The following is a 22792-nucleotide window of genomic DNA, read 5'->3' as shown; positions in this document are numbered from 1 at the left end:
AAAGGGAAGGAATATATAGGAATATATTCTCCTAACAAGGCATCTGATCTTTTGCTTACTATATTACGAATTTAGCTTATTATATTACAAATTTATTTAACGATAACTTAAAAGTTTACGTTATGATGTTCGAAAAGCGCGCGGGTCGTGTGCGTCAGTGCGCATGCGCTGCTAGACAAAGATAGAAAGCACTCTCGCCTCACACTATGTATCTTTGTCTAGTAACGCATGCGCAAATGTCAGACGCAGCGGACCAATAAGATCTATTCGCGAGCTGCTAGAACGAATCTTATTGGACGGAGTATAGTGCCAACGTAAAGACTTAGAATTCGGGTTACGTTTAAAGAAATTTGAAGTTGGTAACCATGCATGGAAAAAACGCGGGAAAACGTAGAAAAACAAAATGGCAGAATACTGTTTGAAAAACTACTTTAGACGAACGTGTTCGTGTTTATGTTATTTAAAAGTCATATGTTAGTGATACTATATAATTTTATAATTTTTTATTACGTTATTGTTTAGGAGTTCGACTGAGTGTTTATGTATTTATTTATGTAAGTTTTTCAATTTTTTAAATTGATAATACACATTTATGTACATAGATGATGTTTTTATTATGAGTGTTTATGTATTTATTTATGTTTTTTAATTTTTCAAGATAATAATCACCACTTACATAAATGATGTATTCACATTAATTATTAAGGCTTGTTTATTAATTGAATATACATATTATGCATTACAGTTTCATTGTATATTTAATTTATAATATTATTGGGTCGACAAGAAAGCTTCCAACAGCTCGATTCTCCCAAACTAAAATATCAAAATGAAATCGGGTAGTTCGAAACTCAGCAAGCACGGCCAATCTATAGTCGACATGTTCTCCAAGCAAGCCGCCAAAAGAAAACAAGCAGACTTCGATGACGGTACACAACATCAACAAACAAAATTGCAAAAGTTGCAAGACAATACCACAGAAGATGGTCTCTCGACATTAAACAAACATAATAAAGAGAATCACGGTCCGCAATCAAAGCAAGCCAACAACCATACCGAAAATAAACTCATACAGAAAGTTCAGATTATAAAAACGAATAATTTTCCTAGAAAATGTGAATATTGTTGCCAGAAATTGAACAATGAGATGAAACTGTATCCTGGACACCCAAACAATGCGGTAGACGAAGATATTGCCTTAACCGATCCAAGATTGTGCTTGTTCAATGGAGACGAATCGTTTGTACACGATAGCGACTATCTTCCTCAGAATAAATTAACTCACTTCAGGTGAGATCTCGCAATTGAATCCTTATTTTTAAGCCAGAAGTATTTATTGTTAAATTATTTATACATAAAATGTACATTTATTATATTTATTTAATACATTTATGATATATATTCGTTATACACATTTTAGTGTGTACGATAAAAATGGTCATCTGTGTCCCTTCGACACTGGCCTCATCGAAAAGAATGTCCTGTTATATTTCTCTGGATACCTGAAACCCATCTACGATGAAGATCCATCTCCGGAAGGTGGAGTGCCAGCGAAAGACATGGGTCCTTTAAACGAATGGTACGTGTCAGGCTTCGACGGAGGAGAACTAGCTCTCATAGGCTTCAGCACAGCGTTTGCTGAATATATTCTAATGGAGCCATCGGATGTGTACTCTCCTTTCATCGATGTGGTGAAAGAGAAGATATACATGAGCAAATTGGTCATAGAATTTCTCCTGAGTGAGATTAGTCCCACTTACGAGGACTTGCTCAATAAACTCCAAGTAATGAATTTCAAAGATGTTCTTCATATTTAGAAATATATTTTATTTTACATCGAATTCGTTCCAATTATCCTTTTACAGATGGTAGTGCCACCCAAAGGGATGAAAAAGTTCACAGAGGATTCTCTGCTACGCCATGCACAGTTTGTGTGCGATCAAGTATTGTCGTTTGACAATGCTGCGGAGACTGACGAAGTCCCTCTTATTACGAATCCTTGCATGCGATCATTGGCAAGTCTTGCTGGGGTTACGCTGGGGAAAAGAGCTGCACTACGTAGGACACATAGGGAACAGAAAGTTAAAAAACCTAGCTGGACGAAGGCAACTACTACACTGTTGGTTAACGATATGTTTGAGAATATATTTGCGGATCAACTGGTTAAACACGATGAGAAAATAACAATGGTAAATATTTATATCAAAGGATATTACTTATTTTTGGTGTTATATACTTATCGTTTGGACTTTGTTATACTACAGGGTCCTAGGAGGCAGAGGTGTGGAGTGTGCGAAAATTGTCAGCACCCAGACTGTGGTTCTTGCAACGCTTGCAAGGATATGATCAAATTTGGAGGATCTGGAAGAAGCAAGCAGGCTTGCATCAAGAGGAAGTGTCCAAACATGACCATTCAAGTATAAATGAATCCCTTATAAACATAATACAACATAAAATTATATACTACGTTCACAATTCATGATACGTGTTTTTAGGAAGCAGATGATTCGGATCCTGAGAACGAAGACCAGTACGAAACGATCGCGATGAAGCAGTCTGAGAGCGAAGACATCAGGATGAAAGTTTTCAAGGAACTCAGAAAAGACATCGCATGGATAGGAGACCCAATCGCTGTCGATAACCAGAGAATCTTTTATAAATCTGTTATGCTGGAGAGCGAAGAGGTACATGTGAATGATTATGTCCTCATCGAGCCAAGAAACTCAGCGAAACCATCCCACATCGCCAAGGTTATTTACATGTGGGAAACCAAGAGTGGAATGAAGCAGTTTCATGCGAGTTGGTTCCACAGAGGCAACGATACCATTCTTGGAGAAACATCGGACCCTGTAGAATTGTTTCTCAGTGATGATTGCGATGATGTGCCCATTAAATCTATTCGATCGAAGTGCACTGTTGTTTTTAAAAAGGTGCCTGACGATTGGGCTGTGTTAGGTTAGTTGGGTTAGGTAATCATCCTACGATACAGATTAATATGAACATATAATAGACTAGTATTACACATTATTTGTACTTTATAGGTAACACGAATTTAAGCTTCAAAGACGACATGAAAGTCAACGCAGATGGCAAAACATTCTTTTACCAGCTGCGTTACACTCCTGAGACAGCCAGGTTTGAAGATCCTCTGCCAGACTTAGAGTGTATCCAAAAAGAAAATAGTTATAGATTCTGCCCTGTGTGCGATCATCTAAGGACATTAGAACAGTTTAATACACCAAAGGTACGTGCAGTTAATACATTACTTATTCCTATATTTAACAAATTATCTTATGCTTGAAGGTCTGCGAACGAGTGGAAGCGAAGAGTAGTAGAGAAGTAATCTATCAAGCAGTGAAATACAGGGGCGAAGAGTACAGAGTTGGCACAGCTGTGTTTCTCCAACCAACAGTTTTTCAATTTCAATATAAGATAACATACCAAGCTTCGCAAACTTTGAAAAAGAAAATTGTAGACGAAGATATGTACCCCGAATACTACAGAAAATTTTCTGACCACGTAAAAGGTTCCAATTTCGATACTCCGGACCCTTTTTGTATAGGGTATATAAAGGAGATATATGCTAGCACCGATGACTTGCTCGTCTCGCCTTGTGATATTAATATTAGAATAAATAAATTGTATAGGCCTGAAAATACTCATAGGAACTATACGCTGATGGAGCAAGCCGATCTGAACATGGTCTATTGGAGCGAAGAAGGTAGTTCTTCAGAAATGCCAATACTTTAAGCCTATTTAAATGTAAATTAAAATCGCTTTGGAATTATTTAAACGTAGCTTAGAATTGTTTTGAAACTATTTAAGCACCGAACCAATTTAAACATATCTCACAATTGCTTTGAAACTATTTCACTTTGAAAAATATAATTTCCACAGTCTGCGATGTAAAATTCACTGAAGTAGTTGATAAATGCTACCTTACGTACTCTGAAAATTTACACCAGTCTGTCGATGAGTGGACTGCTGCTGGACCAAACAGATTCTACTTTAACGAAGCCTACAACGTGAAAGAGAAAACGTTCGAAGAGCCACCTAATCATGCTATTACCATAGGAGAATATGGTAAAGGTAAAGGCGGTTCGAAGGTGAAAGGCAAGAGGACAGAGGAAAAACAGAAGAACGCAGCTGTTAACAAACCTATCGAGTACAAAGCGATTGCTAGAAAATTGAAGACAATGGATGTCTTCGCAGGCTGTGGTGGTGCGTGTCTTGTTAGTAGACGTACAAGTTGTTTGAAGAATTTAATAATTATCACATTTATGATATTTATGTTTTAGGGTTGTCAGAAGGTTTTCACCAGGCTGGTATTTCTGAAAACTGTTGGGCCATCGAGAAGGAGGAACCTGCTGCTTTTGCATACCGGTTGAACAATTCCAAAGCAACAGTGTTTACGGAAGATTGTAATGTGTTACTAAAGAAAGTTATGGATGTCAGTATAATTTATGTAGCATATATTTGTTTAGTAATACCATATAATAATATTATCGCATATTTTAGGGTGAACTGATGGATGGAATTGGCCAGAAGCTTCCGCAGAAAGGAGAAGTGGAGTTAATGTGTGGCGGTCCACCATGCCAAGGATTCAGTGGCATGAATCGCTTCAATTCGAGACAGTATTCTTTATTCAAAAGCTCTCTTATCGTCTCCTATTTATCCTACTGCGATTACTATAGGCCTAAGTTCTTCGTTATGGAGAACGTGAGAAATTTTGTGTCTTTTAAAAGGAGTATGGTGTTGAAATTAACATTGCGATGCTTGGTTCGCATGGGTTATCAGTGTACATTTGGTATTCTCCAAGCTGGGAACTATGGAGTTCCTCAAACGAGGAGAAGGTCTGTCTCGATTTAATTATAGTTCTCGATTTAATTATAGATCTAATTTTACAGTTATAGACATTTGTTTAATATAGAATGGTGATCATGGCTGCTGCGCCAGGAGAGACGCTGCCTAATTACCCAGAGCCCACGCATGTGTTTAGTAAACGTGTCTGTCAATTAAGCGTACTAGTTGATAACAAGAAGGTAATAATAATATGGTTAGAGGTTAATTGAAGGTTAATTGAAAATATATATATTCAATTATTAAATATTTCAGTATAGTTCCAATTGTACTTGGACGGAGTCGGCGCCATTTAGGACAATTAATGTAAAAGACGCAATGTCCGACTTGCCAGAGATAAAGAACGGATGGAACAAGGAGGAAATGCCTTACAACAGCGAGCCAATGTCGCACTTCCAGAGAAAAGTAATATTTAGTAATAGTAGTAGTAGAGTCGTATAAGTATTTGTATCCCTCTAGTTGCCAACTTCGAAGAATTAATATTTATGCACGACAGAAATTTCAAAATTGTTATCGATGGGAATATACATTAACATAAATGAGATTCTTTTGTAGATAAGAGGAAAGCATTATCAGGTTCTGTTGAGAGACCATATATGCAAAGAAATGGCTCCTCTCGTAGAAGCTAGAATGGCCCACGTACCAATTGCTCGTGGCTCGGATTGGCGTGATCTGCCAAACATTGACCTAAGATTAAGCGATGGAACTCATTCAAAAAAATTGTAAGCGAAGAAGCATGTGTCCTAAACTTGTTTAGAAGATGAAACTTGTCGTTACGCTTAATTTTCTTTAAGGGAATATATTTACAACGATAAGAAGGCTGGCATGAGTACCACAGGAGCTTATCGAGGAGTATGCATTTGTTGCACAGGAAAACCATGCGATCCAACCGATAGACAATTTAATACCTTGATTCCATGGTGTCTGCCTCATACAGGGAATCGTCACAATCATTGGGCAGGTTTATATGGCAGATTAGAGTGGGATGGGTTCTTCGGCACCACTATTACAAACCCTGAACCCATGGGAAAACAGGTATATGTGTAGTTTATTGTCCGATGTGTCTATATTCAATTTGTTTACTCATTCTAAAGACGTAAATATATTTACATATCTGTACATATATCTTTTTTAAATACTATATTTCATTTCTTTATCAATTCTTCATGACGTGTAATGTAATCGTGACAAGTAATTCAATCTGCACATATACGTATAATGTCTGACTCGAATAAAAATTGTAACCGATGTATTATAACAAATTTTTTTCCCCATTGCTTTTTAGGGTCGTGTACTACATCCCACCCAGACAAGAGTAGTAAGCGTTCGCGAATGCGCAAGATCTCAGGGATTCCCAGACTCCTTTCGCTTTTATGGGACCATTCTTGATAAACACAGACAGGTTGGAAACGCAGTTCCCCCTCCACTCGGTGCAGCCATTGGCTATCAGATAAGGAAGTGCATACGAGTCGAAAAGCACGAATCCGAGAGCCACGTAGATACTCAATTAAAAATTGAATGTATGGAGTCCTCCAGTGTAAGTTGTACAAACTTTTAAGAACTAGTTAAAAATTGTACGTTGGAGATGCAAGTATTAGTTTACGTATCGAAAAGAAATCGAAATGTTCGCACATCATTAACTTTACGTAGCTTTGTATATTAATATCTTTCGGAAGAACTGAATCAACTTTGTTATTGCTTCTGTGAATTGAATCATGTTTTATTGCTTTTGCGAATGGTACTCTTTTAAACAGACTTTTAGTTTACGATAAAAAATATTCCTTTTACACATATACACACACCTCACTGATTTACCCTCTTCCTTCGAACAGATTTTTTAATTTACTGAATCAACTGTGTTATTGCTTTTGTGAATTGAATCATGTTTTATTGCTTTTGCGAATGGTAGTCTTTTAAGCAGACTTTTAGTTTACAATAAAAAATATTCCTTTTACACATATACACACACCTCACCGATTTACCCTCTTCCTTTGAACAGTTTTTTTTAATCTACGATACAAAATATTCCTTTTAAACATGCACACAAAGTTCCTCGCTGATTTACACAGCAATGAAAAGAGTCGAAGGGACCATTACGTGTTAATAACTTAAGAATAATTTAAGAAATTTATACATTAATACCTAATGAGCAACTAGCGTTACAGTTTATATTATAATATCATTAAAAATTCTGTTGTGTGTGGACAGTATTAGCGCCAAATGATGGCAGTAATGTTCTCTATTCGTTACTCATCAACTCTCTGCGTTCGAGAGATGACTATTAATTCTCTCCAGCGAAGAGAGTTGAATATTTACAATATGTTGAAGAATGTTAATGTATTTTAAAAGTTAGAGTCTTGTACAAATTACCAGTAAAGCTTAAAATTCTCTTTATACGTATTTGTGATTGGAATGACGATGTAAATAAATAGAATCATTTGGTTTCGCAGTGACATTAATGTTGCGTTAGGTTTCTTTGCTGCCATGTAAAACCTCGTGAAATAAATATTGGAAGATGTTTTCAATGTTTTCAATCTTTCAGTTTTCACATCCTTTGGCTGACAAACTATTCCTTGCAATACTTATTTCAAAACTAGCATCGGGGGTCATTCCTTCCAGTTCGACGACGTGTTTTTCAACTCTCGCCCCTCGTGAAGGTCAACAGTGGTCTCTTGTAATAGTTTCTTTACGTTGTGATGCGTCTTCATGTTGAAATTAATTTGCCTATTCTCTACCGGTTCATTGTAGGCAATTTTGTTTAAACGAAATGTATTGCACTGCACTGTAACTGTTAGCACACTGAAGATTGTGCCCAAGACAACGCCTGCGAGCACATCCCACCAGTGGTGTCTGTTATCACCGATCCTGGTCAGCGAACAGACCACTGTCCACAAGGATATTAGACATTGCAGCCACGGTTTTAGGAGAAACGTCCTGTTTGGTAGACGAGTCTGTAAGTACCACTGTAAAAGAAGAAGAAGGAGGGCTTATTTAATGTACTAGATGAGATACGATGGAGGTGTATAGAAGTTGGAAGGTATCGTACCACCATGAATATTGTTGCGAACATGGAAAGAGCAGAGTGACCCGATGGGAAGGATTTGCTGGAGTCTGAGATGAACCAGGTTGAATCGTTTGTGTTCGTGCAAGTGTAGGACCTCACATATCTGAAAGAAAATAGAGAAATTACATTATTAATTACCTTAATAATTCTTTATTAACTAATTATTACTTTCTTTAGAGTCAAATTGGGTAGATTGCTTGTTCTCAAGTCACAAGTTCACTGATAGAAGTCTTTATTAATACAGAATTCTATATTATTTGCAGAGTTATGTATCGGAAGAGTGTTCCAGAGTAATAAATAGCAATAAATACATAAACATACCCATCAGTGCAATTGTGAGCCTCAAGAGGTTTACACGTATCCAAAAAATGAGGCCTTGGCTCTCCAATGAGAGTCTTCATGACGTCACACAAGAATATCAAGCAAACTGTTCCGATTAAATAGTGTCCGTACCAAAACCAGACTTGTTTCACTCTTGAACCAGAACATCCTGAGGTTGTGGTGTAACTGTCTTCAGGATGGCACAGGTACTCCACTAGGAACATCTACGAAAGCTTAGAATTAGTATAAAATTGATTTGTGCCTTATGTACCACAACAAGTGAAGCATAAAATTAGTTTCGAGGGAGATAATGTTCGATAATGTTTGTATAAAATTGATTCGTGGTTTACGTACCACAACGAGTGGCAGCAGGAGAGAAACAGTGAGCAACAGGGAAATGGAGATCGTGTCTCCGAGAAACTTGAAGGAAATCTTTGGGTCATTGCAATAGAAGCCTATGCGTTGCTGAGGAACAGTTCCAAATTCCAGTAGGGCTAATATCACGATGACTGAAACAGAAAATAATATGTGTGCGTATTACTGGTATACAAAAAGGAAGTGAACTACTTTTTAGTCTAATCCAGGATATGTTAGATTATGATTAAATAAGATTAAATAAGTTAGGTTAGGTTATGATGCAATAAGAAGAAAATCAGGACTGCGAGGAATTATTATTATTAGGATACCGAGGATAGTATCTTTCAAAATGAATCGCATGCAACAATTGTTGAAGGAGTGAAGATATACATTCTGTAGGATGATACGAGGCCACACACGGAATTATTCTAGGTAAATTGGTGATGTCTTGCGTTTCTTAAATAGCTTTATTTATTTATTTGTATTAGTTAATGTCTTGCATATCTTTCTTAGTGTTTCTATATCTTCAGAATTGTAATTATTATACATAAACTAAACATACAGTAGCTTAAACAACTTCTATTGCAGATCTTCTTGTTGCTTTTTCTTCATGATTGTATTTATTATACACATACATGTATCTTTGAATGGAAGTATACTGATAATGATATAGAGATCTTTGAAAACAGCCTGGTGGAAGAGTGAGATCAGATAAGAAAACAAGAAGGGATAAGATAGCAAGTTTAGAGGAAATTAACATAAGCTCAAATTCCAACAAAGAAGTATATATATAAGTACACGAAGAAAGCAATGTCATCTCTCTCAACGCTACCACTGATCAACACATTAATTCTTTGTAATATAGGGTAACAATAATTCTTCTTTATAGATCATTCTATAGATCTTCAATATATAGAATAACTATAAGTAAAGTTCATGTTCTAAGAAAGAAATATACATATAAATATATGAAAAATGTAATTAATATACTAATTCTTTATAAATTTAGTTTGATGTACCTCGCCGTTAGAAAGTAAGAGACCTGTACAACATGCTCGCACACGATACTTTCTTTTAGTTGGGATACTTACACGCGCTGTACACGTTACGTCGATTCATTATTTTGAAAGTGTTCCCTCTGCTACCACTCTCCATCGCGTGCAAAGAAGCAAAAGAACAGCGGTTGTAACTCTTAAGTACGTCCAACTAAGGTGAGATGAATCAGAAAGACCTCTCGGAAGCGAATGAGAGAGAATCAGGAAGGAATGAGTAATCTACGTTTAAATACCTATCCAATGCAAAGTCACGCACGCTATTACACATTTCTCGGACCGCTGTAATCTAGTGTTGAAAGATAAGCGTCTGCGCACTAGAGAGCGAGACGAACGGAGGTAGCGGATCGTCTCTTCTAATGTAAGTGGCTGTCTTCTTTTCACCCGTCACTGTTTATTGTTCAGATGTTCAAATGGTAGTCGCGATCGTTCTCATTATCCCATAATGTAAATCAGAGATAATAACAACTAATGCTTCTTTTTTTTTTTAAGAAATAAGAAAGCAGGGAAGCGGGGAGAATATGTTGATTTTAAGAATCTATTCAGACTGGCGTATGACGTAAATTAGCTGTAAAAACCAGTTCTGAGCAGAGTACGAAAGCAAATTAAGGAAATGAAGATATAAAGAGGCGTGTAGATTGTTTAAAAATCTGTTTAGATTATAAATTACACAAGTACCATTTCTGTGGAGATGTATTATGAAAGGAGAGAAACAAACTTCTTTCTACATGGAAGTATATAGTCTGTTTATGATAGTTTCTCAATTTGTTTTGCAGGAGTTCGTTGACGTTTCCACCATCTGCTAGTTATTCAATACACCCGGAAAAATTCTAAGCAGCCTGTGGTCTCGTCTGGTATTATATTACACAGTTGGCGGTTTTGCAGTCAACTCTAATTGCACGCATGGCTTCGTTTCTAACTGGCGTCTGGCCAGGTGCGGTCAACAACCACCAGCACAAACAATATTTTACACATTTGCAATGGGATCTGTTGATTCACTTGCATTCTACGAGTAGATACCATATTTCTCGTTTTAAACGTTCTTTTTACATCGAAGGACAGAGTTACAAGGAATCACAGCCCGAGCTTAGCTATGCTTCTTTCGTTAAGAATTTATTTTATATTTGTTCTACAGCTTTTGCAGAATTGAAGAAGAAGAAGAATCCACAGGCGAGTACAGAGATGATGTAGTTGACTAATTAAAAATGAAAGGGAAAGAGGTTTCGAGATGAAATAACAGAAATGAACAGAGAAAGGAGAGTTCGGAGTCAAAGTATTTATTTTGAAAGAAAGAAGTTTACAAGAGATTTGAATTGATTTGTTTTGAGAGAAAGGAAGACTGCGAACCTGTTAGAGCGAGAAAGATATCCAGCAGAAGCACCCAGCGTACGGTACTCTTGCAGATACTCATGATCTTTTCGGAAACTGTACGCGTTGTCACTCCGTCTGTGTTGTCCTGGATCTCCTCCAGGGTCGTGCTGCTACAATGAGTCAGCTGTTCCGTTGATCTCTGCGAAAATAAGAAAAATGATCGTTCATCGTGTTTGTAAACATTTGGAAAAAAAAGACGTTAATATTTTATGCCACAACCATAAAATAGGTCTAACAAGCTACTAATACAAGTACTAATACAAGCAACTTGCATTCAGCGTAAACTGCCATGGTGTATTTATTATACATGTAACACTGCAACAAAAGCTATTTGTGTTCTACAAATATAATAATTATTTTCTAAGATATAGCGCTTCGAAGTTGACGATATTCCTTGTTTACATAATTTTCACATTTTCCTGCGTATGTAATTAAATCTACACCTGCAGCTATAAAGCAAGAATATTAAGAGTATGGCAAATATGAGCAAGACGTTTCGATAGCATATGAAAATAGACTTAGCTATGACGCGAATTTATGAAGCGTGTAGTTAAATAAAGTCTAGTGAATAACCATTTTATTTTCCTACTTTTTAATTCACAACATGACACAACCAAGTATCATGTAATCTTAAAATAAAAAGTATCATAGGTCAGATCAAACTTATTCTTTATCTCTATAGTAGAAAATTATTCTAAATAACATATATTTAATACAGAAAATGAGCCATGAGGAATATATTATTAAATAAGATTACAGTTGTAGATTATTATACGCAGGAAAATGTGAAAATTAAGTAAACGAAAAGAATCGCCAACTTTGAAGCGCTATATCTTAGAAAATGTATTACATTTTATATTTACATTATATTTGGAGAACACAAATAGCTTTTGTTGCAGTGTTACATACAGCCAGTGTAATAAGTATTCGTACAGGAACCATTTATTTTAAATCTTTATCTTTCGAATACATTTACTTCGAATACATTTTTTTATTCGACAGTCATCGAACAAAGATAAGGATTCTTTATTTGTTCTTATCAAGTAAGGAATCTTTATTTGACTATCTTTATTTGAGTATCTTTATTTGACGAGTAATAGATAAAAAAATTTTCATCTTTATTCGATATTTGAAATTTTTATTTAGATTAAAATTTTGGCCATCTCTCCTTTCAGTAACCAGTCATTTAGTTTCGCGGTCAGGATATCTTAGAATTTGCAAACAGTTGAAATTTCAAAGTCGCAAAAAGCTCGCTATATGTAAAGATAAAGTGAAACGCATTTGATCGAGTCAAGTGTAGCTTAATTAGATGCAACTAATTTTGAATTAATTTGAAGACGATAAAAAGTAATCGTTACGTCCAACTGTTAATAAATATACATAGAGAGTTAATGTAATTGTTAACACGACGATTCCATTTGCGTTTCATTAAAAGAAAAAAAGATTATCTGAGATTATCTTGTTCGAAATCTCTCCCATTACACTCGATTAGGTGAGAGCTAAAGTCCGGCTACGCGTTATGAGACAAGTAATAATTAACCTTTGCCAATGTTAGCGTTACATTTTTTTTCTAATCTTTTTTTCTAAATGTATAATATGTAAATTATAATTATACAGTATATTATAATTTAACTTTGAAATGGAAAATGAAAATTGTTGATTAAGAGATCAGAGACTCGTGATATGAACCAGTTGATTTTTGTGAAAATAACATTGGAAAGCGTGTAGCTAACTCTTGCAATTGAATTACGCGACCAAGTACAATTATTTACTACTGGCTGTGCACCGCGGTTTCACAAGTGTGGAATACTATTTATTTTATGTTTTATGCATACAGTTAAATGAAATGAAATAAAACAATTTTTGGAAAGAAAAAGATATAACCGACTTCGAAGAACATTAAAACTGCAATAAAAGGCATGAAATGATTTCTATTTAAACAGCATTATTACTCGTCGCATATTAAATATAATGCAACCCTTTCGGAGTAGCTGCAAAGTTTAAAATTACCTACATTCAAAATGACTAAACTTTAACTGTCTGTCGGAGGAACAAAAAGTATCATGATTAATTATTGCTATCATTACTATTCAGTAACACCTTATACAGAATGACAAAATGAAACTTTTATATTATGTACAGTTTAATCGTATGAAGTTTAGTTTCAGAAATAAAAAATTGAAAACTTAGAGGACCTTGGAACAATGGAAATGGAAAGCGTTGTCAGTTGACAATTACGACGAAATTTTTAAAAATATCTCCTTATAGGGGTTGATAAGGCGAAACTTTTTTGTATTTACGGTTTATTCATACGACGTTCAGTTTCAGAGATAAAAATTGAAAACCTGGAAGACCTTTTTCCTGAAATTCAATTTTTGTTCAGCAACAAACTTTTAACTTTTCAATTTTTATTTTCAAAACTAAAGGTCCTGTGAATAACTTGTAAATATAAAAAAGCTTATCCTATATAAGCTATAAGCTTATATTTTTTTCACATTGATTTAACAAAGATGAACAGACCTAACCCGGACCTCTTTCCTGAAATTTAGTTTTTCCAACAAACTCCTAACTTTTCAATTTTTATTTTCAAAACTAAGCATCCTATGAATAAACTGTAAATATAAAAAAGTTTCGTCCCATCATCCCTTATAAGCTGATATTTTTTTAAAAATTGATTTAACTAATATACACCCTCCGCAGTCAAAGGGTTTAGTTTCATCGTCATGCAAATGGATAAATTCTTGTTAAACTGACATTGGAGAACATGTAGCTAATTAGATTATGTGACTAACTACTGTTATTTACTATTAATTACAGCAACAGTATAAGAAATGAATGAGAGAGGTTCTTAAGGAGAATTTTAAGTTTGTTTCCCTTGTAATGCTGGCTCTGTTAATTATACCATCATGCAAACTAGATAATTGTTGCTCTCAATGGCACGAGGACTTGGACGCGCCACTTCATGCTCTCAATGACATACAATGTGATTATGATAAATTCTTAAAGACAATGTGCCTTTTGTATCTCTGTATTTTTATTCTACATATTCTGTATTGTATGTCTTTGCTATCTAAATATATGTAAATCATGTAGCTATTGTAAGCTTTTACTAATTCAAGGTAATGTTGTAGGAAATAGAAGAGCGAAGTAGATGGCAATAAAAATTGCCATGATTAATTAGGTCGAGGCTTCAAAAGGCGCGATTAATGTTGCTTGATTGAAAAACATGATAGCACATCCGCATGTCCAGAGGGGAAGGTAACTATATTTTAACGCGCAGCCACTATTACGAAACAATTAAGGAAAAATGCACGGAGCAGCGTTCGAATACATCACGTTTGGACACATCGGACGGATTTTATATTTAAGGGAACTCCAAGAAGCGTTTGCGATATTTTATTTAATGGAATTCCATTTTCATGATTAATTCTGTAAATATAGGAAAAAGAAAGGTGGTATTGATTAGACGTTTCGATAGATTCGATGAGGTGATAAATGTTGTGATAAAGAAGCCTTATCGTTCGTATCGAACAAAGAGAGAATTTATCAGTTTTGGAAATTGAGAAATTGTATTATATTTGTCCCAAAAGTTTCTTTCGTTTTATTAATAAGTAATACATTCACAGTATTTTATGCTTTATGTTACATTACTTGCTCCAATGCTATTGTAACACCAATATCTAAGAAATTAGGTTGTCTATTTACATAAACACTGCCACATAAAACAACTGAGTGCAAGTCGCGAAAGAAACTTTTGATACATAGTTAAATATAATATTTACATCAAGTCTTATTCGTATCGAATAGAAAGAAAAAGGAACAATCAGTTCCTAAATTGAGAAAGATACATAGTTAAATATAATGTTCACGTATTTAACAAAAATTAAATATTAATTTACAAACTACTAATATAATACTTGCAAATTAATACCATCGATGGAGGATATTTTACTAACATAATACTTTGCGAATAAATCCTGTATTTATAATGTTCGTTACATCTTCTACTCCATGTATTACTAAATAATATTTATAAGAAATAATGATAGAAACTTACAATGCTTGTTTACAGGTGGAGCCTCGTTTCGAGTGCACTAATTAACAGATTAGTCTTTGAAAAGGATAAAAGTGTCGCGCATTCTTAATTACACGCAATCAAATGAAAATTTCGGAAATTATTGACTGAAACTTTAGTCTTGGAGATTGAGAAAAGAGGAACTGAACTCTACGAATCATTTTCACTCATTTAAAAATATCCATTAAAGTAGACTAACAAAGTTCAATTAAACAAAGTAGATTAAATCACTCTTGAAACATAACTAAAGCGATATATTCCAACTAGAAATTAATTGATATACTCTACAACGACTCTTGAAGAGTCTACCAGTTACGAAAACGTGTGAATCTGTATACAAAAATACTTGAAAATAATCCAACGCGTATCAGCGTCGAGCCACAACTGGCATATCTCGTCTTCAATCAACGACTTCCCTCGCAAGCTCGAATTAAATGTTCTACCCACCCTGTAGCCCCCTCCAGAGCTATCGAGGAAAGGCTTCGACACGTGTGTTATAATTTACGTTAAACGCACCGAAACACCGCGATTAAGAGAGCTCTGGAGCTAAATGATAGTAATATATCATTCTTCTACGTGCAGTAAGTAGTTTTAATATAGTACAATATGCAATAAATTGTCTATATTAATATTTAAGATACGTTGATATTCTACAGAGCATATATATATATTATAAATATATGCAACGTGTAATAAATTGTCTATAATGCTAAATAAAGCAACCGTGATGCACATCGTATTAAAATATAAAGTCTAGTTAACGATAGTTTGTGTATATAATTCATGTTTCTTATAAAGAGGAGTCTTAAACAGCGTGATGTTGATTATCTTAATGTCAGTTTAATATTTAGAGATCTATTGGAACTTTCTTAATGCATAGAAACATTTCAGCGTACAATCTTCATTCGTTTCAAATATTTTGTTTGTGTTTATTATAACGGTGATGTTTAGTCATGAATAGAATATTATTATCTTTTTAGATATATGCACAGGAAGCTTTAACTCCTTTGATTAGTTGATTCTAATTGCTTATCGAGTCCAAGTATTCAAATCTATCTCTAAAATCGTAATTGAAACTGTGCAATGAGTTGTCTAGGAAGCTGTAAAAGAATGGAAAAAGCTCCAAATTTTACAATAAATGAATAAGGTATAAGGTATAAGTATAAAGTTAGAATAATACATGACAGACGAGTAATGGATGAAATGAATATTTACTGAAATGTTTTTTATCAGATCTACATATACGAGTGCATGAAATAAAGAATGATTTATTGTTGCAAGAAATATATTCATATGCTCCAACAAAGCTCCATAATGAACAGGTATTAATGTAAATAAAATTTAGCATTCTTTGCATACAACTGTGTATATGTATACTAATTTATTTTTGTCTTTACTTTAGTATACCAGTGGAATTAAAACGCAGAAGAATTGTATCGTATGAAAATCAAGTTTAGCGTCCCATGCATATAGCATGTATATACATATATATACAAAAGCAATTTAAAAGCAATTATTTAAAAGTATTTACAGAAGTGTAAATTCTATTTCGCAGAGGAAGAAAAGTTTTCTATGTTTCCTTAAAAGTACTAATTACAATATAAGAGTAATGGAAAGTATGTTAAGCAACAATCAATTTGGATAACTAATTTATATATTTATTGATCATTTCTAACCTGCATCGCCAACGTGTAATGTGTCCCAGAAACGATGAGTAATTCTCACAGCTGTTACTCACAATCTATCATAGACAAAGGGAACATTTACAATCTCTCTGAAAATGGTCACAAATTTCACTTTGAACGACAAGCATCCCTTTAAATAGCGTCATGTGAGTGATTCAACTTTAGAGTATTCGATTCTGAATCGATTCCCGTGAAAATCGACTCCATTGTCACGACTATCGAAATTTAAATCCCACTTTTTATGTTTATTTTTGACAAGGAATTTCGTTTGTTAATTGCCAACATCCAGCATATGGTAAATTTCCTCTTTTATTCTATTTAAAATTTATATTTAAATTTGAAGTTTAGAGTACAAGCTTGTCATTTTTCCAGAAGAATTGTCTAACTGGAGCATGGAGCTGATTGGAGTCTTCGCTGCGAAAGCTTTACAGTCCTAAAAGGACCATTCTCAAAAATTTATTGTTGAAAGAAGAGAATTGTTTATATCTCAATTAAACATTCCCAGACAGTATGTACTAATACTGTACAATCTTTAGACCACATCAAGTAAGCATACTTAATACAATAATCAACAATAATCACATGAATTCCACTCAATTTTTCTAACATAACCTCAAAATTTTTGTAGGAACCACCATGAATACAGCTACCAATGCTACCAAACCTCAGCAATATCGATGGAAAGCCTCGCTTAGGGTCGAAATTCAAATCCAAATTTGTTTATTATACTCAAAAGAAATAACTTTTTATAATCTTATAATGTAACTATTGCCTTGCATCGAAGTATCTTGATTCGCAGAGCGTAGACATTCTCTCAGCCATTTTCTACCCATCGAATATTAAATACTACGCTTATTTGATGCACAGTGGCTCTAGAAATAATACAGTACCCTCTGAATTAATAATACAATAATTGCAAAGAAATTGTAGCTTTTACCTGCTTCAAAGGGAATAGAAAATTATATGCTTCATTCTCAGCATACATTTACGCTAACATTTACATACATTTTCAGATAATTTCTGTCTGGTGGCCATAATTAAAGAGTGGAAGGACAAAGCAGTAATTGTAGCAGGAGAAATGGTAGATAGTTGAGATAGATTTTAATTGACCAGAGTGCTGTAGATATGATAGCGAATAGTACTCTCGAAGGAAGTGGCGGCAGCGTATATGGGGAAGATGGAGAGGACATCATCAGTAGGCAGCGAACCTCTAAGAAAGCCAGGGTGAAATTCACAAGCCTTAAGAAATATATATTCTTGAGAGATACAGCGCAGAGAATTGTAAGAGATGACTTACCTAAGTAGAAATAATTATGAGGATAAATACACAGTGTAGGATATCTTATATTTCAGGTCTACTGTATATTCTTCTGTTACGACTGCATCATCAACTGCACATGCTGTATACTTAAAATTCCTGAGAGCTGAAAGCTACCATGGACTTTAAAAACTTGAACAGTTTCAACGTCCTAGTCAATACTCTGTCTACCAACCTGCTACCTCTAACAAAAGAGAAAACAAGCTTATCCACCCTCCTGAAAGTCTACTGGATCCTAGTCTGGACCATGGAACTAGTATACCTAACAGTCTGCATCCTTGGTCTCCTCTACGTGCCCAAGGAGAGAGCTCTACAAGACAGCACAGTAAACATATTGGTTTCCTCCGAAGTCATCGTAATGATAGTCTACTTGAGTAACCGTAAAGGGATGATATGTGCACTGATAGAGAAGTTGAATAACATTCTGGACACGGATGATAAGACCCTGAAGAGTACTATTATTCAGACCCTGAAACCACTGGAGAAGCCTCTGAAAATTTACGCGATAGCCAGTGTTGGTACGGTTGCAGTCTGGGCAGCACTGCCACTGATTAGAATATTTAAACAAAGCGAGTTTCACTATGTGGACTACAGGATACCAGCTGCGTTATCAAAGGAACCCTTTTCGATTAGTGTTTTCATCGGTGGTGTTGTCTTGGAGTGCTTGGGGAGTCTGTATTCCATTGCGAGGAAGGTCAGCTTGGACCTGTACACCATGCACTTGATACTGTTGATGACTGCGCAATACAAGTATTTGAGGATCGAGTTTGAGAAAGTTCTTAGGAAGGAAGTGCAAGATTGTGGACGGTTGAATCGTTTGGATAAGGATGGTAGTTTGGACAAGATGTTTTCCAAGGATGAGGAAGTGACCAGACAGAGATTGAGAGTGCTGACGCGACATCATGGAGCGGTGGTCGAGTAACATTTATATATTTATTGTAATAGTAACGTTAGGGAACATTTAGAATTTAGTTATTTAAAATTTTAACGCTATGGAGAACCATACATAATGAATATTTATTTATTATTAAATGAGAACGTTATAAAGAACAACGCATTCAGACATTTATTTTAAATAGTAATGTTACAAGATAGTAACATTTATACATTTATTACAGGTTGGCCGTTATATTGAAGACACTACTCTCCCCAAACATCGGAATACTCTACATAAACAACATCTTTCGCCTCTGCTTCTTAAGCTTCATGATAATAACGGTACACCACGTTTCCTAACTTCCTCTCTAAATTCTCTTCGTTTCTTTACAGAATACTTTATACAATTCTATTCTCCTTTTCAGGTACACGCTGAACATTTCGAGAAACTTTTAGTTGTACTATATGCAGTTGGCGCAGTAACTCAACTGTACGTATTGTGTTTCTGTATCCAACAATTACTCGAAGCGGTAAGATTCTCTATAGAATATTACACTCGATAATACTCTTCAAAGGGTATTATTAAGATTACAAGAGTATCATTACAAATTGCTTCAACACCGAACCTACCACTACTAAATGGCCATTTTCAAACTTTTCTATACAGTTCTTCCATCCGATACATGAATCGTATACAATTGTTTCCATGCATCGTTTAATCTTTCGATTTAATTGAACAAAGTGTCTCCAGGACCAGTCATTTGTTCTATCGCGATAGAAATAGTTAGAAATTGGAACGTTGGCAAGTTTAGTGTTAAAAATAAACAATAAATTCTACAAAAGTCCATCAACCTTTTAAAGCAAAGTTTGACTTAAATGAATTTTAATGAATTTAATTAATTTGTACTTGAATTAGAGCACGGCGATCATGAACGACGCCTTCCACGCGGAATGGTATCTCCACAACGCGTCCTTCCAACGCGAGATCGCTATTATGACTTTAGCTGGCAAACTGGAATGCAGACTATCAATCTTCCGTAATACTGATTTAACGCTACCATCTTTCATGTCGGTGAGCAACTATAATTCACATTAAACTCAACGTTGCTATACGATGTATAGATACGCATTATATATATATATATATATATCCATTGAATTATACAATGTATATACATTGTATATAATATTCATTTGCTCTTGTAACTTTCTAGATCTTAAATCAAGCGTACTCTGTATGTCTATTATTTTTGAGAGCACGAAAGGATTAAATTGTGCTACGGCTCCTGTCAATAAACCATGACATACCATTAAACAATCTAATAGATCAATGGTTACATCGACTGTAATCATATATCAATAAACGTTTCCATGAAATTATTATTGTTAACGCCATAGTCTGATTAAGAAAAAGCTAAAAAATATGGGTGCTAAATTAGACCTGGCACAGGTCACAGCGGAGTACCCATCTAAGCGGTGGTAAACTTTCCTGTCTCCAATAGCTTGCGTTGGCCTGTAATTAAAATCTAAAGTCCCATTACTCGTTCCAGTGCTCTTGAACATGTTCACCTGCAAGTGGAATACCACCAGTCGGTTAATTCTAGGTTAATTCTAGGTTAATCCATGACCAAGAACTGCTAGAATAACGTTAAACATACCTGCTGTTTAGATACCGTGAGTTTCTCGGTAAAGACGAACCACATCACAGACTCTTGGCACTCTGGAGTGGTCAATGACCCATTGTAGCGATAGTAGGTCGTGTGATTCTTTGGTAGAAACAGATAAGGGATCACCTTGAACCTCATCATCGCTGTACTCTTCCCTGTCCATTTAGGCACTAGCTCTATCGCCTTCACGATGGGCATTAGATCGAAGTTATCTTGTGTATCCAACTGGAATAAATTCTTCTGTATATGTTACACAAGTAGAGATGCATTCTACAGTAATATTATGGTAGATTGGTAGCAACAAATGAGTTACAGGCCTGTAGAATTCTTATGTAAATGCATATGCATTATGAATTTACTTTGGCCTGGATTAGTATATCCTTGCAATGCTTTCGCATGAGGTTCAGAGAGCGAAGCATGAGACTTCGATGTGATTCAGAGAGAACGAAGCATGAGACTTTGAGAGAATCGCAGAGGATCAACTTTAAAATAGTACTTGTAAACGAAGTGCATATTCAACAATTAAGACTTGAATGTTTCAAGGCTACAACTTGACAATTAATATTGAATTAATCCTGTCTTGTATGCTTGTATACCTCAAATAATGTGGCAACGACAGCAATACCATTTTCATGTTTCGCTGCCTCGCTCGCGTTGCCATATTTATTATCATAATGCACAAAGTGTAGCTCTAACGCATCTCGAGTTTCATCCACTGTGTGTTCAGCGGGCCAGTGAAAGTGCATTTGGTCCAAAGTATACCTGGAAGGAAGATCTCCTCCTTCGAGGTGGATAGGAACTCCATACAAACTAATTTGCACTGCGAAGAGAGTTAAGTACAAGTTTATTATAATTAATTGGAATATTACAAGTATATTTCTAGTATATGGACCGTACAACCCTACAATAGGGATACAATATATTTTAGGAAGATAATTGTGTTCGAAGCTCTGCAATCTAAAAGTATTTGTTCTTCAATGATATATTTCTTGCAGACTGTTTGAAAGACGTATTCTGGACTCTAGTTAGAGTATAATAATTTATATTTTCTCTTTTCTTTTATTACATACCAGCGTGACCATTGTTGGTAATTTCGCCAGTGGCGGCGAAATCGTATCTTATGAATTTCAGCGCGCCAAGATCAGCTTTTATAGTCTCTTCAGACATAATATTTATAGGTGATTGTTTTTTCCCTGTCGCGCATAGTCCTGGCCAGTGTGGAGGACCTTAAGGGAAGACTTAATCTATTATTTTATGATAAATACACAGAGTAAGACGAGTATGCGTAGCAAGATATAACAATAATAATCAGTGTACGTAGAAATTAACGTCATGTTTACTGGCCTGATGTATGAGGAAATAATTGAGATGAAAATTTGAAAGTTTTAGGGCTTTTACTTGCTATTACAAGTAACAACTCTGTCAAGTTTCGCATCGTGCCATCAATTTTTACCAGAGTTACAAAGAAAAAAGGTAACGGATCAAACAAATTCCATTTGAAACTTTCTAATCTTTTAGTGCAGCTATGCTATTAAAATTAAGAGCTGAAATTTCACAGGAATCTTTTTTCCGTGTATTTGCATTCTATCTAGAGGATAGTGTAACATATTGTGTAACATATATTCCAAAAATCATTGGAACAAGGCTTCGGTTAAATAAAATCTTAATTTTTCTAGGTGGATTACCATGGATCCCCCAATAAGCCCAATCTTCGGAAGCTGTAACCACGTACAAACCTGCAACACGATACATTTATAATGTATAAATCGTATTACGATTTTATATTACCTTAATATTATTCAAATGGTAATATTGATAATGCCAAGTTTATTCCAGCACTTGGCATTTTTATGAATATTATTCAATTTCGTGTGTGTACTGTTCGTCCAACGGAAAGCTGCCTATGCTAATTCGGTATCTGTTCCTCTGCCTGTAGAGTCCATTTGCCCAATAAGCTCGATAAGTATTTGATTGGACAGGAAAGCAACCGACAGGAAAGCAAAATTAACCTTGCTCGTCGTTGACCGAGCCAAATTCATTTCGGTACATTTTTATTCCCATGTAACGTTATTTATTATTATTATTATTATTATTATTATTATTATTATTATTATTATTATTATTATTATTATTATTATTATTATTA

The 22792-nt window shown here is 34.9% G+C and overlaps 4 protein-coding genes and 3 long non-coding RNA genes across 16 annotated transcripts in view; 5 read left to right on the top strand and 2 right to left on the bottom strand.

Moving 5' to 3' along the window:
* Positions 1 to 405: 405 nt before the first annotated feature.
* On the top strand, positions 406 to 7380 carry LOC128896750 (DNA (cytosine-5)-methyltransferase PliMCI-like). Of its 3 annotated transcripts, XM_054160204.1 has the most exons (16): positions 406 to 554; positions 746 to 1290; positions 1421 to 1784; positions 1866 to 2189; positions 2265 to 2417; positions 2496 to 2955; positions 3042 to 3244; positions 3304 to 3721; positions 3898 to 4221; positions 4299 to 4450; positions 4519 to 4853; positions 4931 to 5042; positions 5116 to 5265; positions 5416 to 5582; positions 5655 to 5895; positions 6146 to 7380. In XM_054160204.1, the coding sequence occupies exons 2-16, from the start codon at positions 830 to 832 to the stop codon at positions 6416 to 6418; spliced, it is 4137 nt and encodes a 1378-aa protein (XP_054016179.1). In that variant the 5' UTR covers positions 406 to 554; positions 746 to 829; the 3' UTR covers positions 6419 to 7380. The 3 variants fall into 3 exon arrangements, with proteins under 3 accessions (XP_054016179.1, XP_054016177.1, XP_054016178.1); XM_054160202.1 differs by having other exon boundaries at positions 1866 to 2417; XM_054160203.1 differs by lacking the exon at positions 406 to 554 and adding an exon at positions 625 to 640 and having other exon boundaries at positions 1866 to 2417.
* Positions 6538 to 16965, bottom strand: LOC128896760 (phospholipid phosphatase 1-like). Of its 2 annotated transcripts, XM_054160222.1 has the most exons (6): positions 16777 to 16965; positions 11002 to 11164; positions 8600 to 8754; positions 8246 to 8469; positions 7907 to 8027; positions 6538 to 7823 (listed from the first exon to the last, which is right to left on the bottom strand). In XM_054160222.1, exons 1-6 carry the CDS (start codon positions 16780 to 16782, stop codon positions 7467 to 7469), a joined length of 1026 nt encoding a protein of 341 aa, XP_054016197.1. In that variant the 5' UTR covers positions 16783 to 16965; the 3' UTR covers positions 6538 to 7466. The 2 variants fall into 2 exon arrangements, with proteins under 2 accessions (XP_054016197.1, XP_054016198.1); XM_054160223.1 differs by lacking the exons at positions 11002 to 11164; positions 16777 to 16965 and adding an exon at positions 9694 to 9906.
* On the top strand, positions 8761 to 9723 carry LOC128896770 (uncharacterized). Its single transcript, XR_008462097.1, has 3 exons — positions 8761 to 9034; positions 9191 to 9468; positions 9612 to 9723. It is a non-coding gene; the product is annotated as an uncharacterized LOC128896770 (long non-coding RNA).
* On the top strand, positions 9934 to 16759 carry LOC128896768 (uncharacterized). 2 transcript variants are annotated; one of them, XR_008462090.1, is made up of 6 exons: positions 9934 to 10070; positions 10147 to 11196; positions 13843 to 14008; positions 14157 to 14283; positions 15098 to 16422; positions 16503 to 16759. It is a non-coding gene; the product is annotated as an uncharacterized LOC128896768 (long non-coding RNA). The 2 variants fall into 2 exon arrangements; XR_008462091.1 differs by lacking the exon at positions 9934 to 10070 and having other exon boundaries at positions 10104 to 10588; positions 10790 to 11196; positions 16503 to 16758.
* A 188-nt stretch (positions 16966 to 17153) lies between the features above and the next one.
* LOC128896758 (uncharacterized) lies at positions 17154 to 20334 on the top strand. 2 transcript variants are annotated; one of them, XM_054160221.1, is made up of 7 exons: positions 17197 to 17331; positions 17799 to 18066; positions 18139 to 19021; positions 19222 to 19321; positions 19405 to 19509; positions 19896 to 20051; positions 20194 to 20334. In XM_054160221.1, exons 3-7 carry the CDS (start codon positions 18222 to 18224, stop codon positions 20248 to 20250), a joined length of 1218 nt encoding a protein of 405 aa, XP_054016196.1. In that variant the 5' UTR covers positions 17197 to 17331; positions 17799 to 18066; positions 18139 to 18221; the 3' UTR covers positions 20251 to 20334. The 2 variants fall into 2 exon arrangements, with proteins under 2 accessions (XP_054016195.1, XP_054016196.1); XM_054160220.1 differs by having other exon boundaries at positions 17154 to 17331; positions 18139 to 19016; positions 19222 to 19509.
* Positions 20088 to 22792, bottom strand: part of LOC128896763 (carbonic anhydrase 1-like) — a 4115-nt gene continuing 1410 nt past the window's right edge. The window contains exons 2-6 of the mRNA XM_054160225.1: positions 22332 to 22382; positions 21717 to 21872; positions 21243 to 21466; positions 20638 to 20871; positions 20088 to 20548 (exon numbers count right to left, since the gene is read on the bottom strand). Coding sequence (XP_054016200.1) covers positions 20366 to 20548; positions 20638 to 20871; positions 21243 to 21466; positions 21717 to 21872; positions 22332 to 22382 — 848 coding nt within the window. The 3' untranslated portion in view covers positions 20088 to 20365. The remainder of the gene's footprint in view (positions 20549 to 20637; positions 20872 to 21242; positions 21467 to 21716; positions 21873 to 22331; positions 22383 to 22792) is intronic.
* Positions 21879 to 22792, top strand: part of LOC128896769 (uncharacterized) — a 2143-nt gene continuing 1229 nt past the window's right edge. For 2 of the 5 annotated variants that reach the window (XR_008462093.1, XR_008462092.1), the window contains exons 1-2: positions 21879 to 22119; positions 22323 to 22707. This is a non-coding gene — a long non-coding RNA (uncharacterized LOC128896769). The remainder of the gene's footprint in view (positions 22120 to 22322; positions 22708 to 22792) is intronic. The other 3 variants (XR_008462094.1, XR_008462096.1, XR_008462095.1) reach the window with 3 other exon arrangements.

This window comes from Hylaeus anthracinus, unplaced genomic scaffold, assembly GCF_026225885.1.
Source record: "Hylaeus anthracinus isolate JK02 unplaced genomic scaffold, UHH_iyHylAnth1.0_haploid 11978, whole genome shotgun sequence".
In the NCBI taxonomy this organism is placed as follows: domain Eukaryota; kingdom Metazoa; phylum Arthropoda; class Insecta; order Hymenoptera; family Colletidae; genus Hylaeus; species Hylaeus anthracinus.
This window is presented reverse-complemented; position numbering and strand designations above follow the sequence as displayed.

Excerpts from the sequence above, each read along its gene's own strand:
- LOC128896758 (XM_054160220.1), top strand. The coding sequence starts at position 18,222 with ATGGACTTTAAAAACTTGAACAGTTTCAACGTCCTAGTCAATACTCTG. Across the intron at positions 19,017-19,221 it reads CGCGACATCATGGAGCGGTG|GTTGGCCGTTATATTGAAGA; the intron begins GTCGAGTAACAT and ends CATTTATTACAG. Across the intron at positions 19,510-19,895 it reads TCCAACAATTACTCGAAGCG|AGCACGGCGATCATGAACGA; the intron begins GTAAGATTCTCT and ends TACTTGAATTAG.
- LOC128896760 (XM_054160222.1), bottom strand. Across the intron at positions 8,755-11,001 it reads TATCTTTCTCGCTCTAACAG|TCATCGTGATATTAGCCCTA; the intron begins GTTCGCAGTCTT and ends TTTCTGTTTCAG. Across the intron at positions 8,028-8,245 it reads GCTCACAATTGCACTGATGG|ATATGTGAGGTCCTACACTT; the intron begins GTATGTTTATGT and ends ATTTTCTTTCAG.
- LOC128896750 (XM_054160202.1), top strand. The coding sequence starts at position 830 with ATGAAATCGGGTAGTTCGAAACTCAGCAAGCACGGCCAATCTATAGTC. Across the intron at positions 4,854-4,930 it reads GTTCCTCAAACGAGGAGAAG|AATGGTGATCATGGCTGCTG; the intron begins GTCTGTCTCGAT and ends TGTTTAATATAG. Across the intron at positions 5,043-5,115 it reads TACTAGTTGATAACAAGAAG|TATAGTTCCAATTGTACTTG; the intron begins GTAATAATAATA and ends TAAATATTTCAG.